Source organism: Carlito syrichta, unplaced genomic scaffold, assembly GCF_000164805.1.
Source record: "Carlito syrichta isolate Samal-C Ts95f unplaced genomic scaffold, Tarsius_syrichta-2.0.1 Scaffold315953, whole genome shotgun sequence".
Taxonomy (NCBI): domain Eukaryota; kingdom Metazoa; phylum Chordata; class Mammalia; order Primates; family Tarsiidae; genus Carlito; species Carlito syrichta.
The window spans coordinates 94777-115514 of NW_007260049.1; the positions used below are offsets into that span (position 1 = coordinate 94777).

General features: G+C 44.9%; 1 protein-coding gene across 1 annotated transcript in view; it reads left to right on the forward strand.

Moving 5' to 3' along the window:
• The window catches only part of CCDC180 (coiled-coil domain containing 180), a gene marked incomplete at its 5' end in the record, with an annotated part of 117230 nt that overhangs the window by 81564 nt on the left and 14928 nt on the right, over positions 1–20738 (forward strand). Inside the window, 12 exon segments of the mRNA XM_021706715.1 lie at positions 457–583; positions 2275–2314; positions 2438–2832; positions 2956–2997; positions 3836–4065; positions 7304–7479; positions 9428–9608; positions 10817–10963; positions 15007–15151; positions 16096–16212; positions 18746–18844; positions 20573–20692. Of these exon segments, the coding sequence (XP_021562390.1) occupies positions 457–583; positions 2275–2314; positions 2438–2832; positions 2956–2997; positions 3836–4065; positions 7304–7479; positions 9428–9608; positions 10817–10963; positions 15007–15151; positions 16096–16212; positions 18746–18844; positions 20573–20692 (1819 nt within the window).

Here is a 20738-nt window from a genome sequence, read left to right on the forward strand (position 1 = left end):
CTGCCAATTTATTGCAGTATTTTGAATCAGAAGTGTAACTTTAGGCAAGTAGGTGACCCCCTGAACCTTAATCTCCATATCTGAGAAACAGATGAAAGTCTGGGCTTGAGGTGTTTGAGGGTTTTATGGGATAAATTAGATACTGTAAAGTTCAAAAGCAGGGTTAGGACTGTGGTCAGGAAAAGGGGGCTAACGTGACAACAGGCAGAAAACTCTCGTGTGTTTTCCAAATTTTCTACTAACAGTATATATTTCTTGTATGATCCTTGTATGAAAAATAGCAAGACAAACTAAGGACTGTTACTGTGAAAAGAGCACCCATACAGCCAGCTCTATGCAGAGCTAAGTGCCAGATTCCAGCCCACCTCCTTGGGGTCATGGGTGTGACTCCCAGCTGGGGTCTCCCGCACTCAGCCAAGCCTTTGTAGACAGTGGTCCCACCTACCTTCCTCCCAGGTACGAATGTTTCCATGACCTTTTGACAAAGGAAGTGATGGAGTACCCAGCGATCGTACTGAAAGAACTCAACTCCTACAGCTCCAACCTCAGCCGATACTTCTTTGTTCGTGAAATCTTTGAACAGGTATAGAGAGGAAGGCCATACACCCAGCCACTCACAAAGAAGCAATGGGAAAGGCTAACTTTCTTGTTCTGATCTGCGTAGACTTTGAAAGGCATCCGTAACCCTGCAGAGTTCAAATCTATACGAGGAGAAAGAAGCTGAAAGTGTCTCTAAAGAGACCATCTCTTTCTCAGCTTAAAAAGAGGGAAAGGGTTCAAGGCTCAAGGCTGAATAGACTTATAATGAAAAGGTTCATTGCTATGACACTTGGAATTCCATTCATCACACCCATCACTGCCACATAATTCTGCTAAAATATAACTCTGACCCACCTACCAACTCTCCTGCTCAAAATCCCTCACAACCAACTCTGCAGCCCCCACCAAATCCAACTTACAGTCCTTAGATGACCACAGAGGCTGCACACTCTCTGCTTCCCACCTTGACTCTCCCTGGCCCAGCGGACTCATCCCTCGTTCTGCATATGCCCCCACCCTTGCTTCCTTTCTTCATCCTACTCCTTCTCCTGGGATTCCTCTGTCTCCACACATCCCAAACCCACTCATACTTCCAGATCACTGCCAGGGGTGAGGATCACACTCACTGAGCCTGACTCCTCATCTTACCTTCCTCAGCCCCTGCCACCTCTCCAGGTTCTGAACATTTTTGTGCATGGTTACTGTCAAACACAGGAATCCAGAGCACCCAAATAGAATATGTTCCTGAAGGGCAAATATGCCTTATTAATTTGTATTCAACTTTGATTGCCCTTAGCACAGGGTCTTACACATAATTCAGACATATTAAATGCTCTCTGGGTAAATGCGTGAATTCCTGGAATGTCCTGGTTTGAATCCCGCAGAGTTCTGCCCGGCCAGGGTGAAAATGCCTGTAGTTGGCACTGAACCTGACTGAGGGTTTCTCACATAACGGGATACCTGGCTCTTTCCCAGAGAATCTCTCCCCTCAGAAGGGATTCTTGTTTAGTTTGATAATAAAGGCTCCATGACATCTAGTTGAAGTGGAAGCTCAAGCTGTGGAAGCTTGAGCTGACTGTCCCCTCTTGAGATCATTCTGGTCACCTGGGCTAAAGGTGTGGGTACTATGATGATCTCCATCTCACGGGGGATGACACTGAGCCCCACAGAGTTTTAAGGACCTGTCCAAGATCACTCAGCTTGAAAGGAGCTGGGATTCAGATGCAGACCTGCAAACTCCACAGCCCATGCTGTTATCCAAAACTGAGTGTATCCAGAACTTCACTCCGAGCCTGTGAAACAGCGAATGGGCAGATTTAACAAGGGGACACTCAGGATCATGTAAATCATGTTCGTTCATTCTGTCTGTTTCCATCTAGCACCCAATGCATCAGATTCCTGCCCCCTTGTTTGCATCCCTCAATTTATATTTTTCTTGCCCTTTGCTCCAGATCACTACTAAAAATGTGTCAGGATGAGCATTTATTCCATTGCGTGGACTACCCATTCTGTACTGTAAGGGTTTGCTAGCCTGCTTGTGAGGAAAACGTGTTCCCTGGATTGAAAACACCTTGTTAACCCTAATGAAATAAGTTGGTCAAGGCCTGCATCAGATAGCGATTGAAGGGGAGAGGTGAATTATTTTACTTAAAAGAGATGCCCTTAGAAGTGGCACTCTGAAAAAATGCAGGGCTTTGGTGACTCGTGGTTTTTTGTTTTTGTTTTTCCTTGTAGAACTTGACTGGAGAAATCATTTTCAAATTCAGGAAACCAGGTAACACTTTTAGAAGTTGATTCTCCCTGACTTCACTCTTGTTTATTTGTGAGTTGGGAAGGCCCAATCCAAGCAACATTGTTAAATTGTTTCTCCTTGTGCTTTGGTGTTGATCATCAACAGAAACACATGAAAAGCCTATCCAGAAGAGAATGAGGAAAGGGGAAGAGGTGAAAGTGGACATGAGCAAAAGTGAGAAAAGCATAAGTAGAGGAACAAGTGCTGCCAGGCCAGAAAAAGAGACGGAGAAACAAAGAAAGCAAGAAATGGAGTCCTCCATAATGGAAGGGGTGCTGAGCCAGCAGGAAATATCTGCAATAGATGCCAAGATGGAGGAGTCCAAAGAGGGTTCTAGTCAAGGATTGAAAGAAATGCAGGCTGAAAGAGAGGGCTCCTTAAAATCATCCTCAAACCAGGAGAATGTGATGGCTCAAGAAGAAGAGGAGGAGGAGGAAGAGGAGGAGAAGGAAAAGGAGGAAGAGGAGGAGGAGGAGAAGGAGGAAGAGGAGGAGGAGAAGGCGGAAGAAGAGGAGGAGGAGAAAGAGGAAGAGGAAGAAGAGGAGGAGGAAGAGGAAGAAGAGAAGGAGAAGGAAGAAGAAGAGGAGAAAGATGAAGAGGAGGAGAAAGAGGATGAAGAAGAGGAGGAGGCAAAGGAAGAGCAAAAGAGCTTATCTGAGAGTGAGGTAAGCCAGCAACTGATTCATTCTTGGGTACAGAGAAAGTTTGCTGTGTTCCTTCTGTGTGTATCCCTAGTATAAGCAGAGGTCCCCAGTGGCCCAGCCTCCACTGAGGTGCATATAATTACAGAAGTATTCATACTTTTTTGTTTTTGTCAACAGAGATTCAATTCTTCACTCACAGCAATGCTTTAAAATTCACTTCTCTCTCCTCATGATCCTGCTAGCTACTCCGGAGTCACCCCTCAACTGTACGGCTTTCCATATTCCTCCCCAGTTCTCCCCCTTTCTCAGCTCCTCCTTATCGAATAGATCAGCTTAGCCGCTCCTGCTTCACCCCAGTCACTTCATTCCCTCTCTTCTATTTCTGTTCTCAAAAGACCCATGTCCAGGCTGGCAGACAGAACTCTCCTTTGAGTGCGGGGAAGTAACTCTCAGATTAATAAATCTTGTCCTCAAAACACAGTCAAAATCATAGAATGATACCTTGAATTCCACAATCATGGAATTGCAGAAGACTTTATTTCCTAAATTTCTGTAAAAGAATCGGTATATGAGACTTTTTTTGAGCAGGAATCCCAAACTCAAATGCCCATAGGTTTGAAATAGAGAAGACAATGGAAACCAAGTACAAAATCATGACAAATGATGAAGACTTAGGCCCAGCCAAAGATGCCATATGGGAATGCAGGCTCAGAAAGTAACATATATTCTGATGTTTTCAGGAAATCAGACACCCATATTATTGCAATCTAAAAAAAAAATACTATGTGGGATATACATATATAAATATATCGTTTGATTATTTGGGGATATTACGTCTGAAGTCCTGTTACCTGCTTAGGGCGGAGACCAGGAAGAGAGTCCTGGGGAGGTATACTATGAGGACGTGGAATCCTTCACAACCTCCAGTGGAAACACTTATTTTGTATTCCTGTCTGTGGAAGAAGAAGAAAAGCGTTTCAAGAGGCCACATTCCACCTTCTCATCTATGCTCAACAATGGTACTGCCAGTGCCAAGCTCATAGAACAAATGAAAATTCCAACTGAACTAGTTTTAGAAATTAAGAAACAGTAAGTAGAAAACTTTTTTTCCCCTCATTCTGCTGTTCTGAGTTTTATAAACAAAATGAAATATTGTAACAAAAGATTGAACTCGTTTCAGCTGGAAAAAGAAAAAAATGTAGGAATGAGAAACACAAAAAATAGCAAATATCCAGGAATTATTTGCAGTCACAGATGTCTTCTATGAGTCTGACCCTTTGTGCCCATCCCAGGCTGCTCTTCTGGTTTGGGCATTGTACGTAAAAAACAGTGTTTTCTCTGCCAAGTACTTTTGGGTTCTAGTTCTTGGCATGTCTTTAATCTTAGGGTTTCTTTTCTTTTTCGATTCTATAGATGTAGACCATAAGTATGAATATGTCATGTTGACGTGGATTTTTCAGGTCAGCCTGGGCTTTGAGAGTGTTAGCTCAATGGGTCAGCCAACGAAGCCCCAGAGAGGGTCAGTTCAAGGGACTGGTAAGCCTAGCCCAAACGTGTTGGCTCTAATGAGCTGGCAAGTCAAACCCTGAGAGTGTTGCTGGTTCGGTGGGCTGCAAGCCTAGCCCCTGGAGTGTTGGCTCTGACGGGCTGGCAAGCCAGGCCCTGAGAGTGTAGCTGGTTCAGTGGACTGGCAAGCCTACCCCCTGGAGAGTTTCAGCTTTGGAGTCTCACCTTCTTCTAGCAGCTCTCCTGATTCAGCTGGCTTCGTTGGCTGGCAAACCAGCATCTGGGGTGCGCAGCTCTTCGGATCGAACGATCTTCTGCAGCTCTTCAGGGCCGAGGTTCTTGTCTCATGCCCAGGAAGAATGAGGGACGCAGAGAGCAGGAAAGTGAGAAAGCAGAATTTATTGAGAGGACAGAAAAGCTCCCACAGTGGGAGGGGACCAGAAGGGGTTGCTAGTCTTGGGGCCAAAATCTGGTGCTTATATAGCCCTAAGTCCAAGCTGATTGGCTGGCACTAGCTGTGAGCTGATTGGTCCACGCTTATCAGTTCTTTTTGGTCAGTATTAAGGACCAATCAGCAGGAGGTAGAGGCCTAATGGTGAGCTGTTTGGTTGCTTTTTGATCCCAGCAGTGAGTATTTAAGCTCTAGCTTGAGAGGCCTGCTGGCAGTTCACTACATTAGTAACAGAGGACCTGCCTGTCTGTCTGCCTAATCTTTCTCTAGGTATCTCCTATCTCATCATATGGTATTTTGCACTCATGTGACACATTCATTGCAGAAAATAGAGGAATGATGAAGACTAGAGAGAAATGACCCTTAATCCCACCACTGAGACTTTACTTCCCCTGACTCTCAAGTTTCTAACCCTCTGTGTTTGAGTTTGACTCAAATGTAGAAATTTGTGCTTACCTTTTGGATGGCATTCCCATTGTCCTCTTGTCTCTACAATGTCATAGGAAGGACTAATCAGCTAGAGGTCACCTAGTTAGTTCACCTCCCACATTTATACATGGGTAGGAATGATGTTGTTCACCTTTTCATATACTTGTTGGTCATTTGGTTATCTTTTTGTGAAGTGCCTAGTGAAACCTTTTGCCTTTTTTTCTGGTGGGTCATAGATAATCTGGTTTTATTCTTATTAATTTATGGGAATTAGTTACATATCTTATATGAGACTTTTGTTAGATAAATATATGGCATATGTTCATCCCCTCTCTACTCTTGCTTTTTTTGCTATCTTTAAAGGTATCTTTTGATGCACAGTTGTTCTTATTTTTATTCAGGCCCAATTTATCAATTTTTTATTAGGGTTAGTTTATTTTGTATCCTAGCTAAGAAATTTTTGCCTGCCCCAAGATCATGAAAATATTCTCCAGTGTTTTATATTAGAAATGGTATTGTTTTCCACTTCCATATTAACATCTAAAATCCACCTGAAATTGATTTTTGCTTATGATATGGGATAGGAGTCAAGATTCATTTCTTTTCCACACAGATAACCCACTGATCCAGGGCCATTTACTGAGAAGACTCTCCTCTCCCTGCTCTGCCATGCCTTTTTCTACTTCTCAATGTGTCTGTCTCTCCTCAGACAGCTACCTCACATTGCTTGATTACTACAGCTTTATACTAAGTCTTGACATATGGTAGTATGTCCTCCAACTTTGGTCTTCTCCAAGATTGTCTTCACTGTTCTTGGCCCTTCGTGTTTCTACATATATTTTTCAATTAGCTCATCAGTTTCCGTAAGAAGATATCTGCTGAAATTGTTTTCCTTGTCATTGCATTGAATCTATAGATCAATTTTGGGAGAACTGACATCTTAACAATACATGACCAAAAAAGTACCATTGGTTTTAAAAACGAAGCAATGAGAAACTGGGAAGCAATCTTTGTAACTCACATCAAAGTCAATGAACCTCATGTCCTCAATGTATAAAGAACTCTAGAAATTGATTTTAGAAAAGAGTAGCTATACACAATTAAGAAATGAACCAAAGACGTTAATGGACAGTATACAGAAAAAAGAAATTCCTTTTTCTTTTTCTTTTTTTTTTTTTTTTGAGTTGGAGTCTCACTCTGTCACCCAGGTTGGAGTGCAGTGGCACGCTCACAGCCACCGCAGCCTCCACCTGCTGGGCTTAGGCAATCCTTCTGCCTCAGCCTTCCAAGTAGTTAGAACTACAGGCTTGTGCTAACATGCCTGGCTAATATTTGATTTATTGTAGAGATGAGATCTCGCCAAGTTGTCCAGACTGGTCTTGAACCCCTGGACTCAGGCAATCCTCTTGCTTCAGCCTCCCAAAGTGCTGGGATCACAGGCTGAGCCACCACGCCCAGCCTAAATAATCTTAAACACATGGAAATATGCTCAGTCTCAGTCATACCATGACAGAATGGTTAAACTCAAAAGTTTGACAATGCACTCTGAGGCTGTGGAGAAACAGAAGCTATTATTTTGCTAATGAGAATACAAGGTGCCTTCAAATGGAAACAATTTGGCCATTTCTGCCAATGCCACAAATGTATTTTAATTCAGCAATTTTAGTTCAGAGGCATGTAGCCTATAGATGTACCTCTACATTTGTTTGTACAAGGTTATTTGTTGCAGTCTCCTTCCTAAGAACAAAAGGCTGGAACCACTCCAATGTCCTCCCGCATTGGCCATGAATGATGGTCCATCCACACAATGAAATACAGTGTAGTTGGGAAATAAAATAAGAAAGAAGGAGTGAAAGGGGAACCACCTGGGTCTCGGTATGGTAAGATCTCTCCCAGGTCATGATTGCTGGCAGGGCTGACCCTGGTTGGTCTCTTCCTCAGACTTCGGGCTGGCTTCTTCGAGCACCTCGAGAAGTGGTTTGACCAGTGTGCCCTCAATGCTCGAGTCATTGTAGCCACCAAAATCGATGAACTGGATTCAGAACTGGAGCTGCGCCTGCATCTGCACCAACCAAGAGCCCAGCAAATTGAAAAGGACATCCACAATGTCAGGGCAGGTACAGACTCTGCCTAGAAAGGCCTGTCCTGCCTCCAGACCCCTCCCATAGTGTCTGCTCCACTGTGGTTCCATGTGCTGCCCCAGTCTGCACCATGCAATATTTAGCATGTTCTCATCACACCATGGAAGATGTGTGCAAGGGTTTGCACCTCCCAGGCTTGCAGAGAAGGGTGGTACTCAGAATCTCCACTTGAGATTTTTTTTTTAAAGGATGATTATTTCCACTTTTTTTTTTTTTTTTTTTTTTAGTTGTAATCTTACTCTGTCGCCCAGGCTGGAGTGCAGTGGTGCACTCACGGCCACCCCAGCGTCGACATGCAAGGCTCAGGCGATCCTTCCGCCTCAGCCTTCCAAGTAGTCAGAACTACAGGCACATGCTACCATGCCCGGCTATTTTTTTTTAATTTTTATTGTAGAGATGAGGTCCCACCAAGTTGCCCAGGCTGTTCTTGAACCGTGGGTTCAGGCAATCCACTCACCTCTACCTCCCAAAGTACTGGGATTATAGACTTCAGTCACCACGGCCGGCCCACTTTCTTTTTTTTAAAGTGGGTGTTAGGGGGTGAGCTGTGGTGCGGAGCCAAAAAAAAAAGAGGGTGTTAGATTTGCAAGAGTGTCATCCTGTTTTAGCTCTTGGATCCCAGGTCGCTCACCTGTCAGATACATACCTGCATAGTAGCTGCTTGCATAGACGCAAGCTTGTAGTTCAGGGATCAGAGCTCTCAGGCTCTGTGACTATGTAACTCTGGACCTGTTACCTGACCTCTCTGACCCCTCCCTCACTTGCAGAAGGAATTGCTGGAGGTGGTAATGAATTCTCCTTAAACGGTATCCTGGGCACCTTGTACAAACAAGATGCAGCCCCCAAAAGTGATAGACATTATTTCTCCCTTATCACTTATTACACTTAAAAAGATATATGTTTCTCCTTTAGGCAGTAGGCTCTATTAATCGAAGGACACACTTTTAGCAGGATGCTTCCATGACTGCTCTTGGTTTTTCAAACTATATACTCCAGGCTGCATCATCACAGCCCTTTAGAGCTAGCAGAGCATCCCCTCATGATCCCATGCAAACTTCTACTGCCTGAGCAGAGGAAGGATGGCGCAAACAGACAACTGGCCTCCAATTCCAATCTCAACACTTGCAGCAGCCTGGGGCAACTTGTTTGGCATTAGGAACCTCATTGTCCTCATCTGGAAATATTATGCACTAAAGGCACTGGGGGATAAAAAAGAGTCTATGTGCACTGAATAGAAGGTCCCTGCAGGCTGGGTCCTTTTCCTTCTCAGGCTCTTGGCCCAATAAAATCAGTGTGGCAACTGAGGCCAGAGAAACAAAGTCTCAGCATTCACACTATTCAGATGGAGCTGGGATCACAGTACTTCCACTACTCCAGACAACAGGAGGGTCAGCTGGAGGCTCTCTGCTCCCTTTAATGACCTGTGGTGGAACTCTGGAAGCCCAATCCTTGTTCCTTCTGCTCCACCTTGGAAGCCAGTTGGAATTCAGGCTCATTGGACGTGAACATCCACGGATGTCAAGGAACAAACCCAGACTGCTCGGCTTTGTGCTTATTGTTGTCCCTTCAGACCCTCTCACCTCAATCTCAGCCCTCCCCCAGGACCCCCTACCCCTCCCACCTGCTGCCTGGCTGCTCCCTGGAGCTCTCCATCTCTCTGGGTTTGTTCCCACCAGCAGGGAACTCCCTGCTCACAGTCAGAAAGAGCTTCCGCTCAACTCGGCCTCTCTGAGGTCAGAGCTCTTCCCAACCCAAGTCCTGGTGAGGACAGCAGGGGTAGAGCAAGGGACCTTGGCCTGAACTGTCCCTGTTCTGCAGCCGGCCAGTCTGGGAGAGGCAGCAGGCAGGCATTGTTCCAGGAAAGGAATATGCTGTGGTGAGTTGGGTCCCAGAAGGCATTCCGCTCTCCTCATCCCTTTTTCAGCTGAGCTCCTGCTTCATCAAGAACGGCTAGACAGCCACTGTGCTGGGGTGGTCGAGGCGCTGAAGAAGGAGAGGCTGATGTTCTACCAGTTTCAGGAAGAGCAAAACACAAGGAGCAAAAACTTCCGCCGCAAGATTTACGACATGGAGCACAACTTCTTGAATGCCACCAAGAGCCAAAAGTAAGGGGACCTGGAGTCTCCTCCTGGCTAGCCACATGGCTCTAGAGTCCCAGCCAGGCTGCTGCTTTCAAAGGCGCTGTCCCTCCCTGTAGACAAAGGAGCAGAAGGCACCACAGGAGCCTTCTTTTGAATTAAGCTCTTCAGGAGAGTTGAAGACTCAATCTCTGTGTGAAACATCCAATTGGGGAGGGGGGTGAGCAGCCAGAGCGAGCAAAGGGTAGTCAGCATGCAAAGATGCAAATGACGTGCCCTGAAAAGTCTACGGTGGGAAAGGCCACTTTCCTTCAGGGAAACCAAGAAGGGCTTCCTGCAGGTGGTGGCATTTGGGATGAACTTGAGGAGCCCTGGCCTGGGATGGAGGAAGGTGGGAGGGGCCCAAATTCCCCAGTCGGAGAAGGAACACTGTCCAAGATCTGGGTAGGGGTGTGTTCAGGGAAGAGCAAGGGGCTCTAGGGAGACCAGTCAGGGATATGAGATGGAGGCCTCAGGCAGGTCACAGGGTGGGGGTTGGCAAGTGTCTGCGCAGCATCAGGCACACGAGGGTCAGCTGGTTCGAGAGGAAATGTACAGGGCACTCTTTCTGGAGCGCGCTGGGTGCAGGTGTCACCTTATTGGGGTCAGACATGGCCTATTGGAGGGAATATGAAGATCCAGGAGGGCCTGGGATTCTCTTACCAATATGAAAGCAGGGTCGGAGAGAGGTGAGGGATGCCCTCTGAGCCAGCCCACCTACTGTCTCCTGCACACACCGAACTTTCTATCTTCCTTCTACTACTCCCTTTGCTAACCAGAGAATCTGGGCAGCGGTTCTGGTGGCCCCATAGCTGGGCATGCTTGTGACACTCCAGTAGCCTTCCAGGATGTCCTCTCAGGCCCAGTCACCACCCTGCCCTCTCATGCCCCCCAAGCTGGTTATCCAGCAGTGTCATGCCCCCAGGAAGGTCACTCATCACCATCTGCCCCCCTATGTCCCCCAGGCTGGTCACCATCACCCCCTGCCCCTCCTGTGTCCCCCAGGAAGGTGATCCATCACCCCCTGTCCCTTTTATGTTTCCCAGACTGGTCACCATCACCCCCTGCCCCTCTTGTGTCCCTTAAGCTTGTCACCATCACCACTCCCCCTCCCACCGTGTCCCAGGGTGGCACCCCATCTCCACCTGCCTCTCCCCTGTCCCCCAGCTCTCTTGCCCCTCCTCTGCCTCCCACAGGCTGGTCATCCTCAACAGCACACTGCACCGGGAGCTGCTTAACTACGTCGATGTCATCCAGGTGTCCCTGCGCAGCTTCCGGCAGTACTTGGAAGAGAGTCTGGGCAAACTCCGCTACACAAACATCGAGTTCGTCAAGCACTGCAGGTGGGGCCCAGTGTCTAGGGCCTCTTCCAGTCACTGGGTTTCTGTATTGGGAAGTAGTCTTGTTTTCCTTTTAATTTTTTGTTTTGACAAAATATACGTAACATGAAATTTACCATGTTAACCATCTTTAGGTGCACAGTTCAGTGGCATTAAATGCATCCTCATTTGTTGTGCTGACATCACCACCATCCATCACCAGAACCTGTTCATCTTCACAAACTGAAACTCTGTACCATGAAGCAATAATTCTACATCCCCCCAGCCCCATGGCAACCAGCATTCTCTTTACTTTATGAGTTTGACCCCTCCAGATCCCACATATGAGTGGAATCATATATGTGTTCTTTTCTGTCTGGCTCATTTCATGTAGCATACTGTCTTCGAGGCTCTCATCCACATTGTATCACATGTCTGGAAATCATTCCTCTTTAAGGATGAATAATATTACATTGTATGGATTTATCACATTATGCTTATCCATTCATCTATTGATGGTTATTGGGTTGTTTCCACCTTTTGGTTATTGTGAATATGGTGCTAGGAACACTGGTGTACAAGTACTGTTCAAGGCTCTGATTTTCATTCTTTTTGGTGTTTTCTAGAGGTAGAGATGCTGCTTATATATATGGTAATTCTATGTTTAATTTTGGGGGGAACCATCATACTGTTTCCACAGAAACTGCACCATTATATAGTCCCATCAGCAATGCACAAGAGTTCCAATTTCTCTATGTTCTCACCGATACTTGATATTTTCTGGTGTTAGTTTTGTTTTTTGGGTTTTTTTGTAACCATCTTAATGGGTGTGAGGTAATATCATATATGATTTTGACTTGCATTTCCCTGATGATCAAAAATATTGAGCATCATTCCATGTGCCTATGAATATTATTTCCCTTTGTTTACCCACTGCAATTTTAACACAATCCTAAATGAAAGTAATACTAGATTTAGTCTCTGACATTTGTGAAAGACTGTATTTTTTTGAGCTTATACTATTTTAAAAATCACACCTCTTATCCTGATTATAGCATAACCAAACAGACTCATATAGAATAGAAAGTGGAAGCCCCCAGGAATATATTTGTGTATGCCTGTATTTATGTATCCATGAGCAAAAAATTATTAGTTTTTAACAGAAATTAGTTTTTAAAATGCTGATCCACAGCCCCTTCCACAACCACAGCCAAGTCATGGTGGCACAGAGGCTAAAGGAATTTTCTTTCTACCTGCTTAAGTTTCAGTAATTTGAGACTATAAATCAGAGAGTAGACAGATTAACAAGAGAAAAGCATACAAAGGGGAACCCCCCAAAAAATGTATTATTTTTTGGAGGGCAGGTCCCTTGTAGTGCAGGCTTCTCCAGATAGGTAAGAGTTTTAGAAACCCATCAGCACACCAGCTTGCATTGTTTTGAGAGGCTGCCCTCAGCTTCAGTGAATTTTTTGGGGAATTCTTCCAACATATTTGCCCATTTCATGTTGGGTGATTTACACAAACAACCTGCCCACACCTCACTGAGTGTTCAGCAGTTTTTGACCCAAAACAGCATGACCCCTGTGCCCCACCCCCATTATTCACCCCATCTCGCCCAGAGTGATTTTTTTGTTGTTGTTATTTTTTGTTTTTGTTTCCCTGGTGGAAAAAATCCTTAAAGGGAAAGTTTTGCTGATGTGGAAGAGGTGAAATCAAAAACAGCAGAAGCACTAAAAGGCGTCAAGATTGATAAGTCCAAAAACTGTTTTGAGCAGTAGAAAAAAATGTCGCAAAAGGTATATTACATCAAACAGAGTACTTTGAAGGTGACTGAAGTGTAAACAAGTGTAAACATGTAAGAATAAATACACAATTTTTTACACATAAATTCTGGGGGGGGTTGGTCCTGCCCCCTTGTACAAATCTATTAACATGCAAGTGCATGGGGTGTCACACAAAGTATGAAACTCAAAGAAAAGCCAGATGGTTGAAGCTTAAATACCCTGTTCAAGGAGAAGAGGAAAGTGGGGGGAGTAGGTGATTTTAGAGAAAGAGTAAATGATATTTAGAGGAGATTTATGGGACCAAAGAACAGACCATAGCCTGGGACAAAGTCCCTCTGGGCTTTGGGTGTTTTGTCAACTCCAGTCTTTCTTCCTGCAATATGTGTCAATTTCCCTTGATTGATGAGCTATCTAGGGAAGGGATTCACAACAACTAAATGCCTTCTGGAGGATCCAGCCTTTAGGTAGATAGGGGAACTCCAGAGAAAGCCCTTCCCTGCATTTACTGTTCCCAGGTGTTCTCAGTTTCAAATTCAAAGAGATGTATTTTGGGGTGACTTGTTTTTGTTTTTGTTTTGTAGAGACAGGTCTCTCTATGTTACCTAGCCTGATCTCAAATTCCTGGGCTCAAGTGATCCTCCTGCCTTGGCCTCCCAAAGTACTGGGTTTACAGGCATGAGCCACCATGCCCAGCCCTTGGGGTGTCATTTTCTGAGCACCAACAGTGGACACCTTTTATGTCAGTATCTGCAAAGTTTGCACTTGTTTTAAATATGATTGAAATTTTTCTGATTATAAAAGTAGTATTTTAAAAGAAAAATTGGAAAGTAGCAAAAACTAGAACTATAATTTGACTTATGTTAGGCAACTCTATCCTGCATATCTCTGCATCACTTGCATGTTTTAGCTTCATTCTAGCTAATTTCTTTATGTTGTCCTTCCTAGTCACTGATTCACTCTGTAGCTGTGTTGAAACTCTGGGCCAATTTATTCATTGAGTTTTTAACCTTTATTATAGTTTCTATTTGTAATTAAATTTGATTCTTTTTCAAAACTGCCTGTTCCTTGCTCATATTTTTAAGCTTATCTTTTAATTTCTTTAAACATTTTTAATCTAGTTATTTTATAGACTATATGACTGATGATTCTAATATCTGAAGTCTTTGTGTGAGGTCTGTTTCAGTTCTCATTCATGGTATCTTATGTCTTGTCTCCTTGGGACTTTATCTGTGGTGTTTTTTGAGGCCTGGACTGACATTAATTCCTTCCGAAAGAATCTTTTTTTTTTTTTTTAGTTAGAGTCTCACTGTGTCGCCCAGACTGGAGTGTAGTGGCATGCTCCTGGCCACCGCAGCCTTGACCTGCTGGGCTCTGGCGATCCTTCCGCCTCAGCCTTCCAAGTACCTGGAATTACAGGCACGCACCACCACACCAGTTAATTTTTTTATTTATTGTAGAGATGAGGTCTCGCCAAGTTGCCTGGGTGGATCTCGAACCCACAGGCTCAGGCAATTCACTCACCTCAGCCTCCCAAAGCACGGGATTACATGCTGAGCCACCGAGCCCATGGCTCGGCAGAATTCTATTTGTTTCTGCTGTGCAGCTGTGGGGAACAGGGGGCACTACCTTCCCAGACCAATTGGAATACTCTGTTTTAAGTTTTTTTGGTTGTTTTTTTTTTTTTTTGTAACTTCAGAAAATATGAACTAGGTTTGTAAATGTATGTGAAGTCCAGTTTGTGTTACAAATTCTAAGGGGAGAGATATCTTCCTTTCCTCCCTACCTTTGGATCTAGACAGGCCAGAGCCTTGGTATCTGGTGGAGTTCATTTCTCACTCTCATCTCAGACGGCAAGTGCTATCTTCTGGGTCCAGCTCCAGGCTGTCCCCTCACCTGTACATCATCAATGCTGGAACTCAAAGTCTCCAGTGTAAAGCTGGCTTTGACACTCGCCCGCATTCCAAGGGACCTTCTTTCTGGTTTCATGTCATCTTGGAGCACCTTGACAGAGCTCCAAGAAAACTATTTTTATCTTTTGAATTTTATCCAGCATTTTATTTGTTTCAGTTGGATCTGTCAGGGAACTCAATCTGACAATGACAAAAATGGAAGTCCCGCACCATTTATGAATCCTGTACTTGAGCTACCTGCATTCATTTTCTCATCATCTTGCACTGTTAATCTAAAGCCCTGATTAAAAGTGTATATTAACCACAGTATTGGGGATGGATGGGAACTTTCAGGTCTGATCAGTGGCTTTTATTCCTCCCTGATTATTTTCAGGTTGTTTTCAGAAGGAGGCAACTTTTCTCCTGAAGAAATCGAATCACTGTGTCATCGACTAGAGAAGGAAACCTCCCGGATAGAGTTTGTTGAAAATTTAATCATGCTTAATATGGAGAAGATGGAAAGCGAGTACCTGGACCAGGTGGGGAGCCAGCCCTGCCTCTTGCCAGGTCCCTGGACAGCCAGTTAGAGTGTCACCTTGCTCCATTCTCTCTGAAGGGAAGCTAAGCCTCCTATCTAATCGTTATACGGGCTTGGCTTCTTGTTACAAAACTGAACTGGGATTTGTTGCCCAGTGCAGTAAAACCCAGATATCCACACTGTGTATGCAATGATAGAAAGAAAGGTTTTATTGCAGGGTACCAAGCAAGGAGGACCAGGCTGCTATAATGCTCAAATCTAGCCTCTCCGATGGCTTGCAAAGGTTTGTAAAGGCAGGGGTGAATTTCAGAAAAGCAGAAGTTACAGGTCAAATCATAAAATAATACATGGAGATTACACACTGGTTTAAGCTTGAAAGGGCAGGATATCTTGAAGCAGGAGTTTACAGGTCCTAGGTGGACTCGAAGATTGTGTGATTTGCAATTGTTTAAGGAAGAGAAGCTTTGTTTTAAAATTGGGGTCAGTAGAAAAATGTTCACTGGCTAGGAGGAGTGACTTTCTCCAAGCCCTCAGGAAGAGACTTAGAACAAAATTAGATAGTTAAAGATGCTATGCACCAGTGGATCCGTTCAGTGGGGTCCTCAGTCAGGGTTCAAGTCTCTGTATGACAACTAAGGGACACAGGATAAGATGCTATCTTTAGTTTCCATAGTGGAAAACAAACATCTCTGGAACTTTAGCTTCTTTGGCCATTGTTTTATGTTACTATTACCTACTTGCCTAATATGTTATACTTATTTACTCCTGAGGCTAGTTGGGTGCCTGGAATTTCCCATGAAGAAACTTTAGGATTATTCTTTGTTTCCCTGCTTGGAGTCCACAGACTGAAAGGGAGTCTCACCTTCTCCATCTCACCTGCTCTTCCAAAGTCCAGAAGTTCCAGATTAAGCTCCACTTCTTTGCTCTTTTTTTCTTTTTGTACAGGCCAATGATGTCATCAACAAATTTGAAAGCAAATTCCATAACCTGTCTGTAGACCTTATTTTCATAGAGAAAATCCAGCGGTTGCTGACAAATCTGCAAGTGAACATCAAGTGCGAGGTAGGACAGATGAATTCTTCATCTAGGAAACAGTTGAATTCTTCATCTAGGAAACAGTTACCACACACCTACGCACCAGGCACTGTCCCTGGTGCTGGAGGCTGGTGCCCGTCTCTGTTCTGTGGGACCTGCCCTTCAGCTGGGAAGACAGAAATTAAATCTTTTATTTATTTGTTTATTTAATGTCTCTCTGTTTCAAAAGCTTTAGGGGGTAAAAATGGCTTTTGGTTTGGGCTTTAAGTACACCCACCACCCCACCTGTGCATATTGTGCCTGTACAATGACAGGTGATTTTCCATCCCTCCACCTCTTCCTCCCTCCCCCTCCTGAGTCTCCAGTGTCCATTATCCATTCTGTATGTCTTTGTGACAGAAAGTAAATCTTTCTCCTTTTTTTGAGTTGAAATCTCATCTGTCTCCCTAGCTGGAGTGCAGTGGCATGCTCACGGCCACCACAGTTTCGATATGCTGGGCTCAGGTGATCCTTCTGCCTCAGTCTTCCAAGTAGCTGGGACTACAGGCACACACCACCATACCTGGATAATTTTTTGATTTATTGTAGAGACAAGGTCTCGCCATGTTGCCCAGGCTGGTCTCGAACCCCTGGACTCAGGCAATCCTCTTGCCTCTGCCTCCCAAAGTGCTGGGATTACAGGTGTGTGCCATTGCTCCCAGCTCAGAAAGTAAATCTTAATAGCCACTAACACTCACTAGTTATTGTGCACCATGCATGGCATTAACTGTCTTATTTTGATTACCTTATCCTCAAAATAACTGTGTAAGGCAAGTGCTGTTTTTAATCCTCATTTTAGAAACAAAGAAACAGGGGCAGAAAGAGTAATTCAGTAATGGGCTGGGGGAGATATGACCTGAATCACGAACAAGCTATCTGTGCAACTAGAGAGGAAGTGGGTTGTGTGGGGCAAGAGGGGCATAAGGAGAGGGATTGACCTGGACTAGGTAATTGGGGCTTCCCGAGCCTGAGGGAGAAATAGGAGCCGACCAGATAGGGTGGGGGAGCAGAGTGTCTGGAGAGTTGGTGGGGAAGATCTGGGGGCAGGAGCCAAGAAGAGTGAGAATGTAAAAGAAGGGAAGTGGGGATCACTGAGGCTGGAGAGGTACTGCCAGGGAGCAGGGTCCAGGGAAGGGTTTCAATGGGACCATGTGCTCAGGGCAGCAATTGAGGAGGTCTCCCTGGCTGCTGGAAGCAGGTGAGTAGGAGTGAGGTAAAGATGTGAGGTTGAGAGAAGAGTGACCTGGACCAGATGTCAGCAGGGACACATTATGATTCCAGAGTTGAGTGGTGGAATAGGTGGGTGTTGGGGACTGGAAATGTACAGCCTGGATTATCTACATCAGTTCCTATTCAGACATTGAGGTTCCACTGAGACTAGGACAAGCTGAGGAGGATGGACCTGTCTTTTGGCAGATGCATTGGCTTAAAAAAAAGGTTTGCTGGGATCCTAGGCTCTAGGACTGGGATTCCAGTCCCAGCTTCCCTCCCCTGTGGTCCCAAGAAGCACTTAATTCACTCATGTGTAAGATGGGAATTATAAAAGTAACTCGTAAGATCATGGCACCAATAAATGAGCTCATGTATGCCTAGCTCTTTGCATAGTTGCTGGTGCTTAGTGAATCCTCAATCAGGCAGCTCTGATGGAGGCCCAGGAGAGCCTCTCAAGGAAGGTTTCCAGTCACCCCAGAAGGAGAGGGGGACAGCTTCAGAGAACAGAGCCCCAGGCTCCAGGGCTTGTCACCCTACTCTTGTTTTAGGAGTATAGCATACCCTAATGGGCCTCTAGCTGGTGCTGGCACAGATTCCTTTTTCTGAGTTGAAGTTTGAGGACTGTCCACAGTGTCCAGGGGTTGCATTTTAAAATGCAACACCTATGATATAGCAAAATGCCTTTCCATCATGGACAATATAGAGCAAATACAGAAAGGAGATAATAATCCATAATTCAACTGCATAGTCATAAGCCCTGTTTAGTATCTTGATTTATTTTTAAGATGTTTTTCTATACATAAAAAGATGGAGATATACCCCAATTGGCCTATATATACAATTTTATAAACTTTTAAAAGATTCTTCAAAAGCATCATTTTGATACCTTTTGTCTCATAGATATGTTACCCTTTTAACCTAAGCATTCCTTTTTGGAGGAATGTTTGGTGAATCTCACTCTGTCTACCTCCTTAGGGTGTCACCTGAGAGCCAGAGTCCTTCAAAGACTCTAAGCTTTTGAGGTGATTTTTTTACTGATTTGGACCTGCATCACTGGGATAGGATCCTGTCCTCCTCCCAACTCCCTCACCACACTCTGGGGTACCAATTTTATTTAAACCTTACCAATTTTGTAGAGAAAAAAATCTTTTAAGCTTGTATTGCTCTAGTGTCCAGTAAAACTGCATTTTCCCCCGATTTAATTTTTTCAGTGCTTAACCAAGTCTCAGATACTATTTTTCACTGAACATTTTCCTTATCACAGTACATATTCTAGAAACAAAATCTCAGAATGTGCTTTGTTTTCTAGGTGACAAAATCCAATTTGCAAACAGATGGACTAAATTCTTCTCTAGAACAGCTTGAGCACAAGATAGAAAGTTGTCAAGCCTCGAGGGGAGATAAAACAGTAAGTGCTCAGTAGATTCCACAGGTGAATAATAAAGATACGACATGCTAGAAACACAAACTTGAAATAAGCTTATGCACGGACACACAGGATTTCTCTAGCACGGGGTGGGAGTGGGGTGCGCTGAGCCTTCCCACTTAACCCCTGTTTCACTCAATGGAATTCAGGAAGGAAGAAAAACCAGCCACTGTCCCCACCTCCATGCCTCCCATGCAGGTGGTCCAGTGATGGTGGGGCCTAAGTCTGGCATCCTGTGACCTCACTCCCCTGGGATGTCACCAGGCATCCCTTGCTCTAATGAGAACTCAGCACCAGAAGATCAACAGAAGCAGGACTCTGTCTTCTCAACAACAATCACTTTTTAAAAAATTATAGCACAGAAAACAGGTTTTTTCTGTGTGATCCATGGAAAGTCAGAATTGGAGACGAGTTTAGGAGGAGCGTGGTGCTAAGTGTGCCCCAGGCCCTGATCAGAAAAGCAGGTCTCTGATGTCTACATGCTTGTTTTTCTCTCACGAGTGCACATCTCTGTCCCCATTCCACTTGTGCCCAGGCCACAGCCCCCTTTTCTCACAGCTCAACTCAAGAGATTCCCAGAACCAGATACCTTGGCCCAAGGGTTTGCAGTGGGAACCTTCCTCCCCACCATTCTGTCTTTTCTCTTCCATTTCAGTGATGCCAAGTTGTGGTTCTATTTTAGCAATGAGCAGGCGTTTCTTTTCTATCTTGATTGCTTTTTCTTGTATAGTATTGCATGATTCTTGAGAAAATTTCAAATATCCACAAAGCACAGAGTATAGAATCAATGTCTTTCTCACAGTTCTTATTTTGGACAGGGACACTCTGAACTGTTATGTATTTGTTTACATGTTCTACGCATCCACCGAGATTTTTGCCCTGCAGTGCAGACATGCAAAGGGAAAGTGCTTCCTACATTTTGCCTATAACTCACCTGGTCTCCCTTGTGATCCCACCCATTGGAGAGCAAGGAAAAAATGAGGTTAATCAGCTGTGGCCCATCAACAGGTCCTTGGGGGGCAGCTCTGCCCATCCAGAACAGAAATGTTCAGTCTCTTACATTTTCTCACCTCCTGACCTCTGCTCTGTCCTCTCCTGGAAGAGTGTTGGGGAGATGTCGGGGGCTTTCTCAACCTCCGGGCCAGATGAGGACACATGAGCATGGATGTGCAGGCATTCCTGTGTTGATGGAGGAAGCTGGTTTGAAAATCTGCAGAGCAAGGATTAGGAGACAGTAGTAATGCTTTGGCTACGTAGTGGGAAAAAGATCCTCAAAGTAGCATCCCTGTGCTCCCGTGCAGTGCTGCTCCAAGGGGGGATGGTGTGTGTTAGATGTTGCCATGGAGACGACCAGATCGCCCTCCTACACACTCCTACACACCCTCACCACTTGGTCCAAATGTTTTCTTCTAATTATAGAATGTTAGATCCAGAGTAAATCCTAGGAGACATTGCCCAAAGTTGAACCCATAGAACCAGGAACAGAATTACCAATATCCGCAGCAGTGAGGGGTCCACTGCCCCAGTGCAGTCGCCCAGGAGAGCCAGCCTAGCAGTCCCCACAACCTAGGGCCCTCCATGCGAGTGAGGGGCTTTCATCAGCCAACAGGCATCCTCATCTGACCAGCCCTTGTTCCTGCAAGTCCTGTGGAACCTGCCTGTCCTCCCGCAGGCTGCTTCCAAGACTGTCTTCCTCTATGTTCTCACTAGGTAGTGCCTACGGAAGACCTCCTTGGCTTTGTCCGAACTTGGAAAGAAAAACTGAGCCAAAGGATTCAGTACCTCAACTGCAGCCTGGATGTGGTGTCTGTGACTCAAGTGATCTTCTCCGTAAGTGTCAGGATGGGGCTGCAGGAGTGGTGGGTGAGCTTTATCT